Consider the following 22,309-nt stretch of genomic DNA (forward strand, 5'->3'; position numbering starts at 1 on the left):
ACAAAGGGTGATTCTCATAAAATCTTTAATGGAGGCGATATCATGCAAAAAAAAAAAAAAAAAAAAAAGAAGACATAAAAAGTTGAAAGAAATTCTTAAAGAATGACTAATATGAAGAAAAAAAAGTGTTATCAAAAGGCCTTTCAGTATAATAGAAATGCACCCATTGAACACCACTCCTCGATTATGGACCAGCACCATTACAAATCGGTTTAATTGGACATACAGTTCACACTTGAAATGTCACAATCAGTCATACGAAGGATATTAATCCAAAAAAATCATTTGGCGACTCCTTATTGCTTTACTCTCGACTTCAGTGATTTCAACCTTCAGATAACCGACGAGTCGGCGTTTGAAGGTGTTGGTACGTTTGTTAATGGGGTGCAATGCTAGCAGAAACAACGTTTGAGCTCTATCAACATCAATAATGTGATGTCGCATTATTTACATTAAAGCATTGTATTTTCTTCAATACAGTAAGCCAAGGGGGAAAAAGACCAATAAACACATGAAAGGTTTCATTCCAAATGAGATATCAACCATTTGAAAATACTGATATCTTTGTCCAACTGACAATTTATTTCATGATATGAAACTACAAACCCTCTCATGAGTTTTGTTTACAAAAAGCTTCAGATTTATCGAGTTAAAATGTTGTTTTGAGCAATTTTAGAAAGCAATGCTTTTACAAAAATGCACGCGCGTGTGTGTGTGTTGCCGTGTAACTGTTACTGTTGGCATCTTTAAATATTCCAGGAGACGGTACATGTGTAACAGTAAATGCAGACTCAAAGAAATCCAAAAGTAAAAAAAAAAAATAGTGTGAGAAAGTAGACATGATCCTCATCAGGCACTCCGATACATTACCTCACTCTTTAATAAGACTGTACATTTGTGCATTTCATTACCAAGTCAAACAAGGTACTTCTCAGAGTCGACCCTATGTGTGACATTATAAAAAGAAAATTAAAAAACAAGCGTATACACCTCAGATGTAGAAAAAAAAAAGAGCCTTTTCTCCTCATTTGAACAGCAATGAAAAGAAATTTAAGGCAAAATGCTGAACGCAGAAAAGGTTGACCAGCTATGATTTTTGCTCGAAAGTTGTCTCTCTGCCTCTGGCATCTTTTGCTGTAGGCCACGAGATTACGTGATGTCATCTCCACAACCCCCCCCCCCCCCCCCTTGAGTCTGCTGGGAGTCTCCGTCTCCTTCTGCGTGTTTTACGCCGGCAGGCTCAGCTTCTTGCCTTTCAACACTGAGGAGTGAGACAGAAAGACAGACAGTCAGTCAGTCAGTCAGGAAACGTCACATGTACATTCTCCCACAGATGTTTTTTTAAAAGGGGAATTCATTGATGCGTGTTCAGACGTAGCCTCCAGAGGTTGTAAAAAAACAGATACTTCCAGGAAGTAGAGAGAAAGAGAATTCCCATGTTTCCAACCCATCTAAAGAACCGCAGAGATTTAGACCGATGACATATTAAAACAATCAAGGGCGTAAGACATAATTTTCACACAGAAGATATGACACAGAAACATGTTTCTTGTAATTTACCGTTTTGAAATGAAAAAGGAGACTGAAAACATCCAAACCAGACAAATATGCGGAGTGTATTGTGAATATTTATTTCTGCTTTACAACATAAAACAAATGGGAACTTAACCTGCTCGTTTCCTTTATGTGAAAGGTCTTATGTCGCTTGTTTTAACCTTTTTGTGGTTTTATTTTAGGTCTGTTATTCGTTCTTTTATGGGAAGCTTTTATGCTGCCGTCTTGGCCAGGACTCCCTCAAAAAAAGATACAGAATCTAAATTGGAAATGTTTCCAGTAAACTGATGTTAAAGACTTCTTCTCGAGCCAAAAAACCTTTTGGGGGCCACTCCTGTTATAAGTTTTTAAAGAATTTGTATTATTGTTTTAATGTCCAATTTTAACATCAGGCTAAGAATAGTTGACAAATTGCCATTTGGCTAAAACTGGCACATTTACAGTGATTGATGATCAATGTGCATTCTGCCTGAGGATTAAAAAATAAATAGTTTCAGCAGTGGATGTGCAAATAAGATTCCTGCAATCCTAAAAGGGTTCCTGAGGTGGGAACAGGCTACAAGTAAATAAACACCAAATCAATGAAGTTGAAAAGATCCTCTACTAGATGTTGACCCCTAGAAAACGACTGCATTGAAGTTACAGGGCAGAAATATCTGTCTCTAGTAAGATTAGAAAGTGTGACGTCCAAGTTTTTCTACATTTGTGTTGCTTCGAAACAAACTAGTGTGAGTAGTTACTGTTTTGGAAACACTGCGATGTGATAGAAGAGTGCATCAGCAGTAAAGGAAAGGTTTTGGACTGTCTTGACTCTACTCAAGTCATTTCTTTCTAATGCCACGGAAAGTAATAGAGGGAAAAAAATCTGCAGTCGTGGTTTCGGGAGAAAATGGATTTTGAAGTTCAACTGATGCAAATTATAAGTGCGTACTTCCAAACTGTATACGAGCACAAATCCCCCTTTGTGTGTTTCCTTACTGAGCTACTGTGGACGGACAGTAATATAAAGAGGGGAGACGACTCTATTCAGGAAACTCCAACTGATAGAATCACATATCTCCTTCGTTGAAGGTACTCTAGGAAGTGATTAGTTCAGGGCCAGTGTGGACTGGAGAAATGATTAGATCATCCAATAACTCTTTCAAACATATAGGCATTGTGTGATAATAATTACTCTTATTTCCTTACGTTTATCTATATAACCCCATAATGGATGATAGAAGCGGGAAACCCACCTTTGGTGACATAAAGGTAGAAGAAGTCACAGTAGAGGACAGTCTGGACCAAACCGGCCACGATGGCGATCATGTCAAAGAAGCCTTCAAAGTAGAAACGCCAGATCCAGTTGAAAAGGTAGAGGGCCCGATACAGGCCCAGGCAGAACAGGTAGTGGGTGGTGATCGTCTCGGCCTCGCCAGTCTTGCTGATCATGAAGAGCTGCGGCAGGATTGCCACCGACTCCAGGTAGATGGAGAACGTCCACAGGATCTGATGACGGATACATTTAGCAGAAATAGAATAAACTTAAATTAATATCGGGTATACTACAGTAAGATAAGACATTGTGGTCAGCTTTTATGTCGCAGTGTGACAACAGCACGAGAGGATCGAACCCACCTCCAGGAGAGCGAAGTCGTGGTTGATGAGAACAGCAAGACCCCCGACAGGAACAACAAGGAACTCCACTCTGAAACTGTCATGGTTGCCATCGTAGGTGGCCCTGAACTTCGCGTAGATCAGGTAGACTGTGGCAAACGCACAACCGACGTAGATCACCTGGTAAACAAAGCAGAGCAGCTCGTCATTGGAGCTGCTGGCGAGAAGTAAGGGACTTGTATGAAAGGGCTGCTGGTCAGAGCTGCGACGGGACTCGGTCTTACCTTCATGCTTGTGTTATAGAGCGAGATAAAGGAGGTGAGCAGGTCCAAGTAGCGTGTGGTGAACACTATAGCGAACAGGATTTGGCTCTTTCCAGAGATACCTTTAACAGAGATATCAAGCAGAGTTAACATTTGTGTTGAACCATCAGCAAGTTCAGAACAGCTTCACATGAATATAAAACATGAATCACAAAAGCGTTTCCTTGTTGAACGGTGACATCGACTGGAAACATGATGAATATGTAACCGGAAAATCTGCAATCTCAGTGCTTTTGGACTTGTTTTTATACGTATAAATCATCTCATCTGTCCCTGACCTTTACTATGCTTAATCATTACTTTTTTTACCTTGCGAATAAACTATAATAAACTCTAAATTAAATTGATTGATTGAGCTGATTTGTAGCCTTACAGCCCTGCGATAGCCCGGCAACCTCTCCAAAACTTACCACTGATTCTCAGCGAAATTCATACAGGAATAGGATTCAAATCCCCAAAAAGGATAAACAGGTCCTGACTCTCCAGGAGATTGATCTAGTGTTTTCTGCATATTTGCTTATACCCGTCTCTCTGCATATGCAGTGTAAGTATAGTCTGTCCTCTGTCCAGGTCTTTATGATACAGAGGTCTTGGTGCTTGGGGACACTTTGACGTTGATCAATATCTTCTCTGATCCACATTCTTCATGTATGTGTGCACTTAACTTACCTAATATTACCATTCTCTGATGTGTAATTACACTATTTCTATCTATTATACACAACATATATTGTATATCTGTCAGTCTTGGAAGAGAGAGCTTTTGGTCATTTTTCCCCACCTCTTAATACCATTAAAGGCAAATGTCTGAGTTGTGATTTACGGCTATAGCAATTAAATTGACTTGATTTACTCAAGATAAAAATCTCTGTGTAATAAACAATGTCAACTGAAGATATAACTTAGATGTATATAAAAACTACGTAACATCTTACCACTTTAGCCTAAATTATACATAAACACACATGACCTAACATAACCTCGATTAACTTTGAACCTGCAGTCAATCGACCAGCTTTGCGGGCCAATCACCGCACTTCAAATGACGGAAGTAGCACACCACAAACCATTCTCATGTGTGCTTCAAGGTGCAGATTAATAGAGGTTGCACGTTATAAGAGAGAAACTAAGAATGGTAAAAGAAAAAAAGTATCTACTTCCGCAGCGTGTTCTAGAACGCCACGTCAGAAGTCAGACCAAAGAAATCGGGCACCGAACATCAAATTAACAGAGCAGGAGAAGATGGACTGGTGATGTGTAGAGAAAGAAAAACCGAACACCGAAACAGAAGGAAGGAATATCCACCCCTAAAAAAATATCTAATAAACGTATGAATACATCGGACGTTACTAAGCATCATGCAGCTGGTTTAGCTAGCATAGTTAAGGTTAACTAACTCGTGCTAGCAATCGTAACAAAGCTAACGTTAGATGATGCTAAGCTATATTGACATGCTGACTTAGACTTTTAAATATACATATTTCTAGTAACACTAGCAAGTAGACTGCTGCTATAAGTGATAGAGGTGCAGACAGCCATTTCTGGTTGTTATCAGCAGTTAGCCCATTGATTGCTAACGCTATTAGCCATAGACTCAAATGAATGAGTTGGAAACATTAGCATGCAGCTAACTGTAGCTAGCATGGAGCTTGCTGGTTAAGAAGAAAGAAGGCTAAAAACGATCGTTTAAAGCAATTTAAAGAAAGGCAAAGATAATCAGAAACAATTTGGAAAATAACAAACAACAAACTATAGCTATGGCACACCTGCACACGACCTGCTTTTCCATATTTTGAGTAGCAGGATGATGATAGCAGCCAGATGAGAGAGGTCTCCTGTCAGTCTGAAGACGTTCATTGTTGCAGAATGAAAGCACAGAGACCAGCTGGGCAGCTAACGCAGATGTCCCGTTAATCCTCTGAAGTAGACCGTTTCAAACTAAATGCTTTCTTATGTGTGAACGCTTCTCTTCCTAAATTTAGCAGCGAGCCGGTCTTTGGGCTATACGAAATTGAAAATATGGCGAGTGTGCAGGTCGACGTGGAAGGGGGCGTGAGAAAACACACAGAGATTCTGATTGGACCATAATCTGATTGACAGCACGAGAAGACCCGCCTACAACAAGCTGGACGGAAAGGGAGCAGAGGCTTGAGCCCTGTGTGAATGACGAGGAGCCCATTACATTGGGTGGGACCGGCAGCATTTATCTTTAGTAATGTATCTTTAGTAAAGGTCATTAGGTACCCTTTAAGAGTATTGAGACCCTAAACCAAGGTGATGGCTTGATCCTCATCCGTAAATAGTTGAGTCTCAAGGTTTGTTAGATATGTTAATGCAGAACGTGAGACTGGACAGTGAATTAGTAGGAAAATATGTGTTGGTGTTGGCTTTGATGGTGTTGCCATTCTCTCCCGAGGCTGGTCTTAAATGCGTTGACTGAGGAGGCACTAACTGTTGCTTGACTCAGGCTGTTCCATACTGGTGGTGTTCTACTCGAGAAAAAAGGTTTTTTTCACCACCGTTTTGATAAAATGACCCAGTGTAATAGGATAGATGATATAATTACACATCACTGGGTTGTTATTACCAGTGTATTAACATGTAGGCAGCTATTTAATGTTGAAGCTGGTCGAGGACTTCATTTTCTAGCAACTTTACATACCGTTGGTCAAATATTCATATGTAAAATAACTAGAAATCCAGCCTTTAACATGCACTTTGCATTTTTTTTTGTGCTGCAGCTTTATATTATCAACATCAGAGCCCTAATACTAATATGCTGTCAAGTCATTAAAGATGGTTTTCCAATTGGGAAAAGTGGGGTCCTAGGCTATAGGGGCCCGTAAAAGTCCCAGCTTCAGTGTATTTAATTATATATTATAATATATATATATATGTGTGTATATATAGCAAACCAATCTAGATATTTAGTTGTCTTTTACCCCCTTAAAAATTTTGCTCAGCTGTATCAACATTTCACTACATTACATATTGCTTTCTGAATTTGCTCCTTTCCTAGATCGCTCCATCACCTGCACACTGAGATGATGGTTCACTTCTTACTACTTCTTACCGAAAATGTTGTTCATATTTGGCGTTAACAGGCTGATTTACTGTATGACATAAAAATGTCATCATTCTGACCATACATTCATCTGTAAATCTATTTGCACTTGACATCATAAATCGTTATTTATTTTACCATCGTTATGTCATTTTACTATAAACACAATTAAATGCCTCATGTTTATGAAAATCCAAAGTGTTACCATTGAGTTGCAAAATATAGGAAAATAAGTAGGAACAAAGTCTAGAGGAAGTGCAATATACCCACTTCCCATGTTGTCAGCCTCATGCAAGTAATAATGAGATCATTCACAAACTGCCAAGCCTCAGACATGGACCGGTTGGTTTGGTTCTCTCTCCTGCTCAGCTACCTGCCAGTTATAGGTAAGATGTCTTTATTAGTCCTTTAGGGAATCATGTTTTTGGGCATTTTTGGGCTAGAAAATGAATGTTTAATCTGTTAAATGTCTCGTCTATTCATTCTAGAGAGCATAAAAGATGAGAGCTGCTTATCACAGCCAAACAAGATGATGTGGCGGATACCCGGACAAAGTGCTGTTCTCAAGTGTATCGTCAGTCCACAGTGTTCAGCCACAGACCCGCATTATGAGTGGTTTACCTTTAAGGAAAACTGCCATCTCCGTCTCGACCCGAGTAGCGATCGTCTGAAGTACAGCCTGGAAGGAGCATCTTTAAACATCAAGTCACTTCACGTTAATGACAGCGGGATCTACCACTGTGCAGTTTCGAGAGGAGACCCAGCACCCGACGCCCAATATGTAGGGTTGGGTGAAACTCTTGTGGTTAGGGGTAAGAGTCTAAAGTGACAGGTGAGACTCAGATGTGTTGATTTAAGATGAATTGGGAGAGACTGATTTTCTTTTGTTTTCAGAACAAAAAAGAACAATGATGAAGCCCATTATATGGGTATCATTTGCCCTCTTGGCCATCTACAGCATGGCAGTAGTGACACTTATGATAAAGGTAAAATACTTTCTGATACTCATTTAAAATGTGTATTGTTAAGATGAGACGGAATACCGAAAATGTACCGTTGTGAAATGTGTGTTCCTCTGTTCCAGCGTGGCTGCAACAGGAGCGTCTGCAGAAGTGTGCGCAAAACTGACAAGGTTGGAAATAACTATCTGATTTTCTTTCATTTGTGTTCGATGTGGTTACAAAACGGGGGGGGAAAAGCCAACAGAATCAGAAAGAGGAACAGGAACCAACGCCTGTGTGAACTACTGGCCCGAAAAGGCTCTTACAACACCACAATTGACAAAGCAGTTGTTGTCCAGATTTTAACACCTAGAAGAAGAAAGAAAATCTCCAAATATCTCTGGTTCATAACAAATTTGTTCTTAACTTTCCAAACAGAAAATCTCAACTAAAACACCACAGTTTCGTGATGTGCTGCAAGAAATGTACAGCAAAGGGAAATTGGACAAAGGGAAAAAAACTGTGAGCAGAAACCGTCCTCAAGCTGAGGTAAATAATGTTGCAGCATGTTGCGGTTTGATTTAGTCAGACAGACAGAATGAGTAAGCATGACACTTCTGCATAGCGTGTGTTACAGCACGTATGTAGTCTTACCGTCATTTTCACATAGAATTTAATCTCGTTGCAGGCTGCAAGCACGGAGTTCAAGACCTCAACTGATGACATCTATCAAAATGTCTAAGTGTCATAAAAGGATATTAGACAGACTCAGACCTCCATCATCAGGACCGACTGGAAATTCTGATGCCATGAAACACCTGACAGAGGACGCCATTATGTGACAGAGGAAGGGAGCAAATCATCAAAGGCTGCAAGTTAATCGAGTGCTTGCTCACCTTTTCTCATGAAGTCAGACATAACAACCACAACAAACTACTTTCCAGTTTCAGCAGTGATGGACAGACAGACTCTCTCTGAAGGCATTCTAGTTTTATTCATGTTCTGTTGATTGTAATTAATGTGGGAGCACCTTCAACCTTTTTTAAAAACCGGGGCAGTGTTTACATGGGAAAAGAAATAAAGAAAATCCAGTTCAATTCAGAAATCCAGCAGTCACATGATTTTAATTCCTCTTAATTCCTTCTATATATTTGTGATGGTAACACATTTGATAGAAAATAATTAACATTTTCGGGAATAGAAAGTACAGCACACGTAATTTATATTTTCAGGAAACAAATAAGGCTTTTAGAGGACAACGCCAATTCCCTTAAGAGGATTCATACTATTTTGACATTATGAAATCAAGATTATATCACCTATTGACCCACACCTTCTCGACAAATTCGGGAATCACAAACTTGTCTCAACATTCTGGTAATAGTTGTGTACAAACGCATTATTAAGCAAGAACACTGAACATAAAATCATTTTAAACAATGTAATGACATTAGAGGCACATTACGGCTGCAGTTACATAGAATAGCAGTGGCAGTAGTATAGAGCGAAAGGTTGTACTTTTGGTGCTGAAGTGGCTTTTGCTCTGAAAAACGAACTGATAAACTTACAGTAAGGCAATAATTCAACTTGATGCGTTTGTGAAGCATCTTGCGGTGCCATATTCTGTACAATAACTTTTATGCAAATATCAACAGAAAGAATCCAGACAAGTTAACCTTAGAAAGCACTTTATGAAGTCAAAGTGGATGTTTACATGTCAATGTGCATTTTTACACATTAAAGCTGTGATATGAACCTTTGGATTTATACCATTCACTCAAACATCCTTTGGTCATTGTCTGTGTGAATTCTTCCCTTTCTGCCTTCTATCTTCTATGATTCAGCAGTGAGTGGTGTGAGCCGCGTTTTGACGTAAAACATTTAAGCTCTCCTCAAGTATTGGTTATAATTTACAGTGACACACAGGTCTGCATAAGGCCTCACAGATCGATCAAATAAATGCAAATCAGACCATCAAGTTGAATCACTGTATTTTGGAGCATGGCAGGAATTAAATCTGCAACTGCTAATTTTGCTCATGTTTAAAGCAGAAATGCACTGAAGCAACTAATCATATATAACCAAACGTCAACCCTGAAAAGTCAAAGTCCTTGAATATTTTTGTACTTAGCTTCCTTTTAAGTATGTGCTCCTACATAGGAGGTAGTCTTGGACCTTTAGCTGCTAAAGCTTTAAAAAATATATATATATAGTTTTGGCTGTTACCATTAATGAAAGATACTTGTATTTTTTGCAGTAGAAACACGTAGCTCAACAATTATTGTCAAGACTATCTTAATTTACATTCAGTGTCAAAGTACAGTTCCTCTATTAAGAACAAAACAATATGTTTCACATACCTTCTGAGGTATTGGTCCTTTATTAAAGAGCACAACAATCATACTGGATGTTCCTGTTAATTAGCTGTAGCCACACACACACACACACACACGCACACACACAGTGCATCAGTACAGTATAATCCTGTAATATACAGTGAAAGAGGGAACGTAATCACATACATGGCGAAAAAGAATTTCCTCAAATCCCAGCTGAAGAAGTAGCAACAGGCTTCCTTTCAATACTAAAATATTGAAGTTAGCCGTCAACGTACTTTGTGTCGACCGTGTGACTGTTGCGTATGGAAAACGGCCTCCAAGCGAGTGCTTGCAGAGCGGCGACACACATGGGCACCAGACACACCAAGTAGAACATGACAGTATGGAGACTCTCTGAGGCGCTGCAAACAAGGAGACATTTGGTTCAAGTGTTTGTATGCTGACATTTATTTAGAACTGCTGCGATTTAGATGTCACCATTTCCCTTGTGGCACAATGTCATGCAACAACCGTATTACAGGTGACCTTTGAAAATAAAGACGTAGTTACCGACACGGATTCAGTTGAAAATAAACTTGATGGGGAAAAAGGCAACTGCTGTTACTTCAAAGTTTCTGAGCTTTAAAAGTTGTGTTTACATTGGGAGATTCCTGTGTGAGCATTAAACTTTGCTGTAGTTGAAGTTAAAGTCATCGCCATGACATCTTGCCCGTTCTACTTCAATCCAAATCTTTATCTGAAATAATTGTATGAATAACAGCTACCAGGTGTAATCACCAACCTTTAAGATCAATGATTTTAATAAGGACCACACTCACTAAGCGATGTATACTTTACATTACAAATGTTCATTTTCCAGAGTATAATAAAGGTTTATAGATTGGCTTTCCCACTGCTGCTTCCAGGGAGAAGCTGGCTCCCATTCCTTTGAAACTCAATTGAAAGGTTAATATTTTTGTAAAATGAAATTACAAGGTGCCCATGTGTACAGTGAAACTGTTTTGGCTGGCTGCAATGACTCCTTCTGGTCATGCTGGCTGTGAAGAGATCAATTCCTGACGTGGTCCCAAAGTAAAAAGATGACAAAATCCACAGTCCTCATGCTACACAAAAATATATTCCAAAGTTTATCCGAGTTTACATGAGGCTTTAGCTCTTATTAGCCAGTATGAACCGGGGGAATGATTACAGCAAGCAAAACCTGTTACGGTGTTCATATGGGCACCTGACTATTCTCTTAAGACACACCTGAAAAAGAGTGAACCCATCCTCCAAAAGTTGCTTTCAATCCATCACAAATCAATTTACTGGGAAGTTAAGTTTCATAATACAGACACTGAACACTTAAGGCATGCTTTGGGAGATGGTCTTATAATATAAAAGATTATGGCTAAGCCTCGGGGAGCAAACGCATATTACTTAATACTGAATTAGTAGTACAACAGAATGGTTACCATCAACAATCCTTAAAAAGAACTGCTTTACTGTGTGTGTGTTTTTGTTAGACTTACCTTGCATTTGAATCCCTTCCAGCATCCTTCAGCTGTTCATATCCAAACTGGATGAGGATATTGAGCACCATCATTGGGGCTAGAGACTGAGCCGGCTTAGTGAACAGAGCATTCGTCCCAAAGACCATGGAGGAGAGAGGGGAACTGTGGAGGAGGCAAAATATGATCCAGGAATATGTTTGATTGTCAAATAAACAACAACATGATGGATTGGCTTCATTAGATAGATCATTTGGCACTGGTAACAAAAATGTGCTATTGCCTAATTTCATGTTTATTGTCTGATGACGTGCTGTACATTTGTATGTGAGGAATGACAGAGTTTGTGGACGTATGCTGATAATTATGTTTTACCTGCGCTTGTACTTCTGCAGGTCTGTGTCAATGATGTCAGCCAAAGGCAAGCCAAAAAGACTGAAGGCTGCCTGGATTATGACCCTGCACAGAAGATAAGGGAGAGACTGAAGGCATAACTCAATCAAAGTGAAGTCATAATAAACTGTAATTATAAGAAGAAGTGAAAGACTGTTAGAATAACAGTTGTATGACCTCTTACATGTTAGCGGTGAGGAAAAATGCCATAAAATAGTAGTGCTGAGGACCGAGTGCCAGCATCACAGCTGCCATTCCAGCTTCAATGTAGAAGGTGAAGAGGATTATCCGGTAGTAGCCAACATCATGGAGCAGACTCTGACAGCTCAATACTAACAGCTGGGATGGAGAAGAGGGGTCAGGAACAGCACAGAAACATAGAGTAGTATGACAAATGTGTTCTTGCTGTTGCATTCAGGTGATTGTACAGAGCTCTGAGCGAGTTTGAGAGTGGGCTGCGTAGAAGCATCGTATCCATGAGCTATGTTGTAACAGTAAGTATGGTGCTTTGAGGTAAAGGGAGGACAAAAGGACACAAAAAGCCACTGAGGGACAAATACCTGTGGACAGATGAAACCCGCTCCGTACATGATGCTCTTGGCCAGTGATGGAAGCACATCTGGAGGAATCAGGTGCTCAGCAAATATCATGGTAAAATTATTGAAGAAAGCTAACATGAAAACCTGGAAGAAGTTCATGCACACAAAAAGCCGGAAGTCCCTGTTGCTCAGAATTTGCCACGTCAAAGTTGTTAACATGGAGAAGGAAAAGCCTGATTGATTGGAAGTCTGGTCAGGAGACGCCAGTGCGTCGGATTCAGATCCTTTGTTATCAAAGCGGCTCGCACTGTGGAGGCCCGTGTAGAGCATGCAGACACAGCTCAGGACAGCGATCAGCACGGTGTAGGCTTGGAAGGACGCAAAGTCCTCCATGTTACTGGACAACACACCACAGAAGAGGACACTGGAGGAGCCAAGCAGAGAAGCCACCTGGGAAATAAAAAGTGAAGGATATGAGAGGGATAAACAGTTTCCCTGTCGGCTCCAGAGGCATACAGAGGAAGGACAGTGGAAGCGTTTGGTATACAAAGTCCTTACCTGGTTGTACTTTACAAGTCTTAGTCGGCTCTGATGGTGGCTGGAAATCTCTGCAAACAACGCACATTGTGCCAGCAGCACAAAAGTCAGCATGGCGTCAAAAGCACACAGCGCCACCATCAAGTGTACGCCGCTCAACCAGTCACCGGGGGCGTAGGTCTGCCATGGGAACCAGGCTATAAGAAAAGCCAGTGAGTAGAGGGGAGCACCATACAGGATGGAGAGACGTCTCTGGGAGCAGCAGGGCACCTTGGAGTTATCTTGCAGGTAGCCAAAAAGAGGGTCATTGATTGCATTCCACACCATGTACACCACCTGTGGAGATATTGATGTAAATGTTTCACGTAGTGCTCAAACTGTTGACTGATAAGTCGGTCAACGGAGAGTTGTTTTTGAAGCTCGTTCCAGCTCCTCAAATGTGAGGATTTTGTGCTTTTCTCCAATTTGCATGATTGTAAATTGACTATCTTTGAGTTTTGGACAGCTGGCCGGATGAAACATGCAACATGAAGGCATCACTATTGCCAAAATAAATTAATCAACTATGTTCTTGGCCTGGTTGTACAGGATCCTGTCTCCACTTCTGTATGCCTCCTCCTCGGCCGGACGAGTACAGGATTTATTAACAGCATTATGTCAAGATAAAACACTCACTTGTGATTGGTGGAATGCTCCCTCTGATATCTTGTACTTATTGAGAAAGAGTTTGACATAGTAGAAGCTAAATATGTTGTTTATCATGCCAGATCCCAGTGTGGTCATAGAATAAGCCACAGCTGCAGGATTGAGCCCGAAGTTGATCGACTGTCGCACTACAGCCATTCTCCCGGAGCCAGGTGTCTTCTCCGCGACTGCTCGGGTAACTCAGGTAGCGACGAAGTTACCTGTCGGTCTGGCTGGAGCGAGATGTTATCGCTTCCGATAACTATGTGACGCTGTTTAGCATGTTAAAAGCAAACATAGTGAAGTTATTAGTTGCCACGATGGTTTTTTTTACCCGGTAAAGACACGACTAACTGTTTGCTGAAACTGTTTCAAATGGAAATCAAGTCAAACTCGATTCCTGCTGCAGCGGAGGCGGGCGGGTGGTACTACATAACAAACAAACATCTGATTGGTCAGAAGAGTCAATTTACTGCTTCGTGATTGGTCGACAAGAATGGCTGTCAACGGAAGCAGGAAATAAGACAAGCATATTCAACTGTTAAGCTTTTCTTTAAAACTTGATTATGAATCGTATTAAAAATAATTTAAATATTCGGTTACAATAAATAGGTTTTAAAATAAATGGATTTTATTTTAATCTTAATTATATCTGCCACCTGCCGGATGCTGGAGTGTATTTGCCACGTTGCGGTAGACAACAGACTTAACGCCCCACACAACACACGCACACACACCGGGAGGATGTAGTTTACATTCCTCCACGCACGGTGGTGGATGGCGGACAACTTCTGACTGCCTCTCTGAACACACACCTGCGTCTCAGGTGGAGCCGCCAAACAGAGACTCACCCGGCGCCTGTAAAATGTTAACTGACGTGATTCTGGAGGAAGATTTTGACAAGAATGGAGAGGCGTGGTACGACCCACGCGATCTGGAACATGGTAAGAGCTGCTCGGCTCTTAAACTAAACTAAACTCTGTCTGACCGGCTGGGCGGATGTGTTATTACTGCATCGACAGATGCATACAGATAGCAGAATAATGTAACTGTGTTATTATCACATCAGCTAAAAAGTTTAATAATAAATAAACAGTTGGAGTAGGCTATTGGTTTTATCTGCACATGATGATGACACAAGCTCTAATGGGCTCAGAGATGAAATTAGATTGAAGTATATTGTCTACATTTGTGATACATAATCACACTAGTCATGTGTTGAAGGCTGTGGCCAAGGTTTGCCTGCAGCTGTCACAGGTCCTGTGTTGTTTGTTTTCTGAAATACTTTCTTCTCATGTGTGTCTATGCTGCTGACAAGTCCACAAGCTCGATTGGGTTTGAGATAAAGAGACATAATTATAGGTGGAGTACTTTATTAATGCACAAGATACATTGCAATTACAGCAGGCAAGTAACACTAATCATGCAAAAAAAAAATATGACCATGAATAATAAGAAATAACTCTGATGAAACTAGAACCTGACTCTCTAATATGTCCTGTGTCTCAAGGTCCGGGATTGCGCTTGCATACATAATAGGATTATTTGTAATTCTAATATACTTTGTGTGTGTGTGTGTGTGTGTGTGTGTGTGTGTGTGTGTGTGCGTGTGTGTGTGTGTGTGTGTGTGTGTGTGTGTGTGTGTGTGTGTGTGTACTCACAGGTAGAGATGTGTGTTACAATACAGCGATATGAGATAACAAAGAGCGAAATATATAGCCAGATTCTTGCAATGTCTGAAAAGTGCAAGAGAGTATTGGAAAGATCAACAACAGAAAAATGATTGAACTGAACTTATTCGTAGATTTAATCAAAGAACAACAACCTGCAACTATTTCGCCAAGAAAAAAATGCCAATTTCTTATTATGTTTCAGCAGTTAGGAAACTACAAATCAATCAAGAAAATAATTGGCAGATGAATCAATAATGAAAATAACTATTAGTTGCAGCACTAATTAACTACTGTCATAAATACATTGATGAGTGTACAAGTAAATGACCAAGTGAGCAGTCCGTCCAAGTTGTAGGGGGAAAAAATGTGGCTGGTTCTACCGAGTGATGGCAGCAGGAAGGAGAGACTTCCTGTTGCATTTTACAGAGGAGCTTCATAAAACTGTTTTAGATTAACAGTTTGTGCAGCATCCTCCTCTCCGCTAACAACTCTTAGGACTTTAAAAGTAGGAATCGAGGTTGTTATTTGGTCGCCACGTGACATGTCTGAGTAAAAACAAAATCACTGGGCATACACTGCGTATAGCGTGAGACGTGTTTGGTTTCATTGCATTGTTATTAAAGCAGTCCCACATAAGTCATGCTTCACTTCAGCTCAGAGGCCCATTCAGCAATGTTGCTGGAAAATATCCAGACTTTTAAGAGAGTTTAGTGGGAGAACGGTTCACAAGGAGATCCCAAAGCATGCCTTAGATTCCTCTTTGTAAGAGACAAAGAGGTAGGTGTGTGTGTGTGTACCCTTTACACGTCTAGTGCTGTCCGTTGCCTGTGTTTGGGCATTGGAAGTGTCTTGTATCGTGTGTTTACATGTTTTCCTGTGTTTTGACAGATCTCCACTTGGCAGCGGAGCTCGGGAAAACCCTCCTGGACCGGAACCGTGAGCTGGAGCAGGCCCTGCAGCAGATGTACTCCACCAACAAGGAGCAGCTGCAGGAGATAGAGGTGATAAATGTTAGGAGGGAACTAATCAAGAGTTCCTTCTTGGCATATGAAGAAAGTGCTGAATGATCGATTTGAGTTCGAGCACATGGCCTTAATCAGGCCAACAAAGATAAGAGCCTTAATTTGTTCATGGCAGTTAGAGGGCTTGAGGATTTATTGAGGTTGATATGTTAATCCCCATACGTCTCTCTGAGCCTCATCCAGCGTCAGCCACTGGTGCTACCCACTGCACTAATGACAGACTCAAGGATACAGGGGCTGTGCTGCTACACTAGATAGATGGTTGCATTGATCTCTACCAGATAAAAGTAATTTAGTTGAAAGAAGAGACGGGGCTATTGCAGAAACATCTTTTTCGGTAATGGGTACATTCTTGTCCACCATGCATTATAGCTCACAGACTCATGTTGTATTTCTCCTTTTAAAGGCCATTAGTTGGCAGCTCGTTGCTTCTAAAGAAGCCTTTGTTTGTTCGGTAATAAAATATATTTGCTTGGGATATAAAACCAAATGTGAGTGTGTAAAACTTGCTACCTCCTCTTTTTCTTTTCTATGGGTAAGTTTTAAAGAGGTTTTAAGGAACTAACCGCTTCAAAATTAAATTTAAAAAAGTCCAATACTATTTTCCAAGACTCAAGGTCTTCAAATATCTTTTGTTGTTTGTCCAACAGCTCAGAACCATAAAAATATTCAGTCTGCAATTATACAAAACATAGAAAACATGCACATCCGTTTTACCTGACCATTGCAGATTAATTGATTTAATACACGTGTATCTATTAACGAAGCTTAAGTTAAATCTTTGTTCTTTCCCTCCCTTATTCACCAGCACCTGAACAAGCAGGTGGACCTGCTGCGTCAGATGAACGACCAGCACGCCAGAGTGTACGAGCAGCTCGACGTGGCTGCCCGGGACCTGGAGCAAGGCAACCTGAGGCTAGTGCAGGACAGCCGCCTGGCCCAGCAGAAGATCCACGGGTCCGTCTACCTGTTATCAGTGAATTTGTCTTTTAAATTACATTTTACATAATTGGACATCGATCATTTGACTGAGTGCAGAACCTCAGAGCCACATTCTTCTCTCCCCGTCAGTCTGACAGAGACTATCGAAGGCCTTCAGACCTACATGGAGGACCTGCAGACCCAGGTGGAGGAGCTGAAGACTGCCCAGGCGGAGCGAAACAAAAGAGAGCTGGCAGAGCAGCGACGCCACCTGGGAGCACAGAGTGTGTCCTGCCTCAAAGAGCTGTATGACTTGCACCATGACAGGTATTTCACGCGTGTCTGTGTGAGTCATTGCACATATTCTGGTGGACAGTGCTAATAGCAGAACCGCCGGATGAGACACAGGGACTATTTTCAGAGAGGGAAAATGTGCGGTAGATCCAGACAATATTGTGAGATGAAGTCACAGTCGTGTTGACACATATTTACCAACCACATATTCAGGTGTATCTGCCTGTTGTACTAGTAAGTGTTCCTGTGTGATCATCTCTTCACCTCAGCGCACTGCTGTCTCAGCCCCTTGTATGCTGACTGGACACCTTCAGGTCACCCAGAGCCCGACCAGACGTCCCCTTTTAGACATGATCCAAAGGAGGAGGAGGTTAATCCTCCAATATTCATCAGCGTACTCTCATACACACAACTGTTGCGTCAACTTGCCATTTGTTTGATGTGCTTTTGGAGAGAGCAGAGGTGTACCTTCTTGTTTGTTGGTCAACAAAACAATTAACCTAAAATGTAGTAGTAAGCCTCCTATGTTTCTGTATATATGTACACAGAAAATGTGTCATGGCAGCTCCCAAGGGGCGTTTCAGCAGTGCAAACAATCAAGCAAGAGGTCGAGTAAATAGCATATTATGAGTATAGTATATTCAATTATTACTATAATCAACATTTTAAATACTGCTTAAGAAATGCATTAAGCCTTGAGTTTCCTTGATAGCGATCTAACACTTTATGATAAATAATCTCAGCACTTTCCTTTACTGCATTAAAAGCACAGATTAAATGATTTTTGCTGACTCTCAAACAATAGCATGTGGGGGAGGTGAATTTGTTTTTTCAGCCCTATGTGGTCTCCCTATGAAGTTGCCAAGTCCCCGACAACCTCCAACAAAACAATAAGACAAAATCTGAGTAGAAAGACAAAACCCAGGGAGAAAAAACCCAACAAATCACTCGCTATGAGACACTGTTAATTGAGGTTTTAGTTATTGAATTAAACTGAAACTGTAAAAGTAGGCCAAACTAATACCCTTGGCTACACCTCTGTATGAAACTATTCATGTATTGTGAGCTCCGTGTTTGTTTTGAACCGCTATTTTCACACATTTATTGACATTTCCCGGCTCAGGCATCCGGCCCACGATGGTCAGCGCGTGGATGGACTCTGGTCCCTGCAGGGCTCTTTCTATGACAGAGACAGACGCCAAGACCCGGAGGGGGAGAACGCGGCTCTCCAGCGCTCCGTCCAGACCCTTCAGAGCCAGATAGCTGTGGAGCGGAGCCGCAGGGAGGCTGCAGAGCAAGAGAGTGAGTTGACTTCCAGGGAGAATAGAGGCCTGGAGCAGCGGCTGGACTCGCTGGCCGGCTGCCGAGCCAGGAAGGAGGAGCTGGAGGCCGAAGTGGAGCAGCTGCGTCTTCTGTGGCGCGCTGACCGTGCCAACAGGTAGGCCCGACTTACTGTACATACAAACCATATTTAAATTGTGAAATTATTAGTGATACAACATTTGACGTACAGCACAAGAACGGACCTATAACAGGTGTAAATATTCCTCAAAATACTTGAGTCTTACACCTCCTTGTCCCCCTCCACTCTCCCCCAGTATCAGAAGACCGGAGCAGCTGCTGCTGCCCGATGAAGTATTCTTTGCCTCAGAAGACAGACCCAGCCCAGGGCAGGACGAGATCGAGCAGAAGGTAGAAAAGGACGAGGAGCAGAGACAATACATCCGGCAGAGGTGCAACAGCGACAGCGTTTTGAGAGCGGCGAGCGCAGACGAGATTCGCCGCGGTCACGAGCAGCTGTGTATAAGGCGAGCGGAGGCGGTGAAACAGAGGGGCATCTCTCTGCTAAACGAGGTGGATGCACAGTACAGCGCACTGCAGGTGGCGTATTCATGTCCGGTACAATTTATGCATGATCAATATTCAGGAAAAAGTATTTTTTTCTACGTCAGTTAGAGGGTTTGTTGCAAAATTCAATGATTTCTTTCAAAAAAAAAAAAAAAAAATTCTTTGACTGGTAATGTAGACTGAAAGCCACAGTTAAAGAAAATGTATGCACTTCCTGCCCTGGAAGTAAAAGACGTCTGTTGTTTAGGTGAAGTATGAAGAGCTGCTGCGGCGGTGCCAGCAGGCAGACGGGCCAAGCCATAAAGCCGTGCAGACGCCCAACGGTCCCTCTGCGAGCAGCCGGACCCGCCGCCACCGGTCCTCTGCTGCTCCGTCCGATCCGACTGTGGTTCTTGATGGCAGCCCGAGTACAAGGCAGCCCGAGTACAAGGCTCTCTTCAAGGAGATTTTCACCTGCATCCAAAAGACCAAAGACGACCTCGGCACCAGCAGAGGTCCAGTGGACGACGGTGGCGCCCAAGGCTCCGCCTGATGATTGTGTTGTTCATAATCCCGGGACTTACACTGGTCTGCCTGTCAAAGTTTGTTGACAAAAGGAGAAACTTGGAGGTTTTGCTTTGCTGTAAAAATATCCAGAGGGTGCAGATGCAATATTTTTGGCAATTTACAATCCTCTTATCTTCTGTCATTTTGATACGTCTATGCTTTCTGTGAGTCAGCACTGTTCCTTTTATTCTGTCCTTATCAAAAATGAAGTGTTATAAAATGTGTTACATGAAGCAGCTTTGTGATTTGATGTCATTTTACATTCTAAAAGTTCAACAACACATTTGAAAAAAACTGAAACCTATAGATGAAAGGATTATTGTATTGGGAGATATGTATAGTAAGAATAATATATGTATTTATATATACGATCAGATCCTCAGCTCATAAAAAGTACAGTATTCTGTGTTTATGTAATGTTAACCCCGTTGACTATTTGGTGCTTGGGAGAGAAATGCACACATGGAGCATTGTTTGTGTGTTTTATATAAGATGTAGCCGTTATGTCTGACTTATTTAAACAGGAATGTTGTAATAGGATGAAAAACTGTAGCTTTGAAATACCTCAAGACGCAGGAGTTTATGATACTTAGCTTAACAGCTAACGTGAGTTGGTTTTGTAAGTTGGCAATAGTTGGTTCACCAGTTGAGGGTCATTGGCGTGTCACCAGAGAAACATTACTGGACACCAGAATACTGTCTTTATGTCAGTAAGACACAGAACAGCTCTAATGTAGAACTGAAATTGTGTTGATCAGGTTACCATGAAGAATGGAAACAATTAAATTTCACTTTCCACGTGACGTGACGATCATGTGAAAGAATATGCTCAATTGACAATGCTGATGTAATAACATACAGTTGCATTTTGTGTGTCATTTAGCAATATGCTGCTTTTCAAGCTGTGAAACTTTTCTTCCAACTAGTTATTAAAAACATTGGTGCAACAGCCTGTTGAGTTTTCACTGTGTCTAATGCCGAAAACACCAACTGTGGCATGACCAGTGCGTGCATTTGAAAGCTGAATTGTGGGCGCTGTAGCAAGAGAGAAAGCATCACTACGTAGTGTGTGTGTGTGTAGAGATGTTTCAACCTGTCCTGCAACACAACAGCAGAGAAGCATTTTCTCTCCAACAGAACCCATTCTTGGAAGTCCTCCATCCCCCAGCGAACTCTGAGATCCAGCAAACAATTAATGGGGCTTTGTCTGTTTTCATAATTAGGTTTTACATAACTGAGATTTCCCGACCATGCTTTCAAATCCAATAAACCTCCAAACAAAGGATTGCATACCAGCATGCCTAAATGGGAGGTCTCGGCAAGACCGTAAGCACACAAGCAGACATTTTACAAAGGCATCAGCATAGCAATCAGTACAGGTCAAGACTAGAAGACCAAATATATTGTAAAAATAAAGCTGCACAGTAACAAGGAAACTGGATTCACAAACGCTGTTGGCGTTAAAGGAGAAGGTTATATCTGCAGGCCACGCGACACACTCCCTGAGATGACATCGGGGATTAAAACGAGGGTTGGTAACCTAGAGAAACTAGAAAGAATACACTGGATTAAGAATAAATATCTAACTGAAAAACCCAGGCCAGTGATGCTAACTTTTTTCCAATGGGAGTAGCTAGTCAGCCACACTGACAGATTGGGCTATATATTACACATACATATTATTTTACTTTCTGGCCTAACATGTATAAAAATATAATATATTACGCTGCACCGTGGTAGCGTGGCCGAGTGGTCTAAGGCGCTGGATTTAGGCTCCAGTCATTTCGATGGCGTGGGTTCGAATCCCACCGCTGCCAGATCTTTGTTATTTTTCTTGGTAGAAAACCAATGGATGCACAAACTGAGTCAACAGACACGCAAAAAAAACGCCCCCCCAAAAATACCCCAAAACTCATGTTGATGCTACGATTATTACACACCTTTGACGGTGCAAGGGCGCACTCTTGTGGCAGTCTACAGGTAAAAAAAAAACTGCTTCGTTTTCCAACGTGACATGCTGAATCACATAATAAGTAGTGTTGTGGAAGATTTCTATGTTAATCGGCAGAAGAGAGTTTTGTTCACAAATAAAAAAGTCTTAACAAGATTCAAAGTTGTCTTTATCCATTTATTCTCTTGCAAGAGGGAAGAAAACACAACAGCTACGTATTCAGTAGACTGTGTGGATGCTTCAAAATATGTAACACACAAGCCCCTTTATTTATACAGCAACAAGTTATTTCTCAAAAGTGCAGCACCCACGAGGGCTTGTCTGCTGCATCCAGCTGACCTTTCACAGCTTCGATACATTCAAGGTAACATGAGGTGTAGTCTGCACTCTCGTTACTCCTAAAGAACAAGTTGTTCTTGCCACTTTGCAAGTAGTTTTGGTACTTTTCCAGTAGCCATTTTCCTTAATAGATGACACGTATGGTTTAGAGTTCACTGCGAGTTCACATCGAAGACACAAAGTGCAAATGCATATTTTTACCATCACAGTACAGGGAAGAGGAAGTTTATTGAAGGCATTTATTGTTACTGCTTT

General features: G+C 41.4%; 4 protein-coding genes across 5 annotated transcripts; 2 read left to right on the forward strand and 2 right to left on the reverse strand.

The window, feature by feature from the left end:
- Positions 1 to 8: 8 nt before the first annotated feature.
- LOC306786415 (ER lumen protein-retaining receptor 2) lies at positions 9 to 5,487 on the reverse strand. The gene is made up of 5 exons (XM_079281185.1): positions 5,240 to 5,487; positions 3,435 to 3,535; positions 3,172 to 3,330; positions 2,790 to 3,042; positions 9 to 1,261 (listed from the first exon to the last, which is right to left on the reverse strand). Exons 1-5 carry the CDS (start codon positions 5,328 to 5,330, stop codon positions 1,227 to 1,229), a joined length of 639 nt encoding a protein of 212 aa, XP_079137311.1. The 5' UTR covers positions 5,331 to 5,487; the 3' UTR covers positions 9 to 1,226.
- A 1,402-nt stretch (positions 5,488 to 6,889) lies between these two features.
- Positions 6,890 to 8,294, forward strand: LOC306786419 (immunoglobulin superfamily member 6). The gene is made up of 6 exons (XM_079281190.1): positions 6,890 to 6,923; positions 7,026 to 7,349; positions 7,432 to 7,523; positions 7,622 to 7,669; positions 7,917 to 8,027; positions 8,167 to 8,294. Exons 2-6 carry the CDS (start codon positions 7,067 to 7,069, stop codon positions 8,218 to 8,220), a joined length of 588 nt encoding a protein of 195 aa, XP_079137316.1. The 5' UTR covers positions 6,890 to 6,923; positions 7,026 to 7,066; the 3' UTR covers positions 8,221 to 8,294.
- On the reverse strand, positions 8,193 to 13,847 carry mfsd13al (major facilitator superfamily domain containing 13a-like). Its single transcript, XM_079281189.1, has 7 exons — positions 13,452 to 13,847; positions 12,798 to 13,112; positions 12,261 to 12,689; positions 11,885 to 12,039; positions 11,683 to 11,766; positions 11,329 to 11,472; positions 8,193 to 10,218 (listed from the first exon to the last, which is right to left on the reverse strand). Exons 1-7 carry the CDS (start codon positions 13,617 to 13,619, stop codon positions 10,077 to 10,079), a joined length of 1,437 nt encoding a protein of 478 aa, XP_079137315.1. The 5' UTR covers positions 13,620 to 13,847; the 3' UTR covers positions 8,193 to 10,076.
- A 351-nt stretch (positions 13,848 to 14,198) lies between these two features.
- cdr2a (cerebellar degeneration-related protein 2a) lies at positions 14,199 to 20,703 on the forward strand. 2 transcript variants are annotated; one of them, XM_079281380.1, is made up of 7 exons: positions 14,199 to 14,404; positions 16,022 to 16,134; positions 16,964 to 17,112; positions 17,227 to 17,403; positions 18,494 to 18,808; positions 18,969 to 19,251; positions 19,466 to 20,703. In XM_079281380.1, exons 1-7 carry the CDS (start codon positions 14,326 to 14,328, stop codon positions 19,748 to 19,750), a joined length of 1,401 nt encoding a protein of 466 aa, XP_079137506.1. In that variant the 5' UTR covers positions 14,199 to 14,325; the 3' UTR covers positions 19,751 to 20,703. The 2 variants fall into 2 exon arrangements, with proteins under 2 accessions (XP_079137506.1, XP_079137507.1); XM_079281381.1 differs by having other exon boundaries at positions 18,969 to 19,224.
- The last annotated feature ends 1,606 nt before the right edge of the window (positions 20,704 to 22,309 follow it).

This window comes from Melanostigma gelatinosum (genome assembly GCF_949748355.1).
Source record: "Melanostigma gelatinosum genome assembly, chromosome: 13".
NCBI classification, from domain to species: domain Eukaryota; kingdom Metazoa; phylum Chordata; class Actinopteri; order Perciformes; family Zoarcidae; genus Melanostigma; species Melanostigma gelatinosum.

What these genes read in the sequence shown, in the direction of transcription:
- mfsd13al (XM_079281189.1), bottom strand. Translation starts at nt 13,619, where the DNA reads ATGGCTGTAGTGCGACAGTCGATCAACTTCGGGCTCAATCCTGCAGCT. An exon ending in CGGGTTTCATCTGTCCACAG is followed by an intron (nt 12,040 to 12,260) that starts GTATTTGTCCCT and finishes TCTCCATCCCAG; the next exon opens with CTGTTAGTATTGAGCTGTCA. An exon ending in TTTTTCCTCACCGCTAACAT is followed by an intron (nt 11,767 to 11,884) that starts GTAAGAGGTCAT and finishes TCTTCTGTGCAG; the next exon opens with GGTCATAATCCAGGCAGCCT.
- LOC306786419 (XM_079281190.1), top strand. Translation starts at nt 7,067, where the DNA reads ATGATGTGGCGGATACCCGGACAAAGTGCTGTTCTCAAGTGTATCGTC. An exon ending in TAGTGACACTTATGATAAAG is followed by an intron (nt 7,524 to 7,621) that starts GTAAAATACTTT and finishes CCTCTGTTCCAG; the next exon opens with CGTGGCTGCAACAGGAGCGT. An exon ending in GAAACCGTCCTCAAGCTGAG is followed by an intron (nt 8,028 to 8,166) that starts GTAAATAATGTT and finishes ATCTCGTTGCAG; the next exon opens with GCTGCAAGCACGGAGTTCAA.
- LOC306786415 (XM_079281185.1), bottom strand. Translation starts at nt 5,330, where the DNA reads ATGAACGTCTTCAGACTGACAGGAGACCTCTCTCATCTGGCTGCTATC. An exon ending in TCTATAACACAAGCATGAAG is followed by an intron (nt 3,331 to 3,434) that starts GTAAGACCGAGT and finishes TTTGTTTACCAG; the next exon opens with GTGATCTACGTCGGTTGTGC. An exon ending in CTACCTTTATGTCACCAAAG is followed by an intron (nt 1,262 to 2,789) that starts GTGGGTTTCCCG and finishes CTCACTCCTCAG; the next exon opens with TGTTGAAAGGCAAGAAGCTG.
- cdr2a (XM_079281380.1), top strand. Translation starts at nt 14,326, where the DNA reads ATGTTAACTGACGTGATTCTGGAGGAAGATTTTGACAAGAATGGAGAG. An exon ending in CCCACGCGATCTGGAACATG is followed by an intron (nt 14,405 to 16,021) that starts GTAAGAGCTGCT and finishes GTGTTTTGACAG; the next exon opens with ATCTCCACTTGGCAGCGGAG. An exon ending in TATGACTTGCACCATGACAG is followed by an intron (nt 17,404 to 18,493) that starts GTATTTCACGCG and finishes TTCCCGGCTCAG; the next exon opens with GCATCCGGCCCACGATGGTC.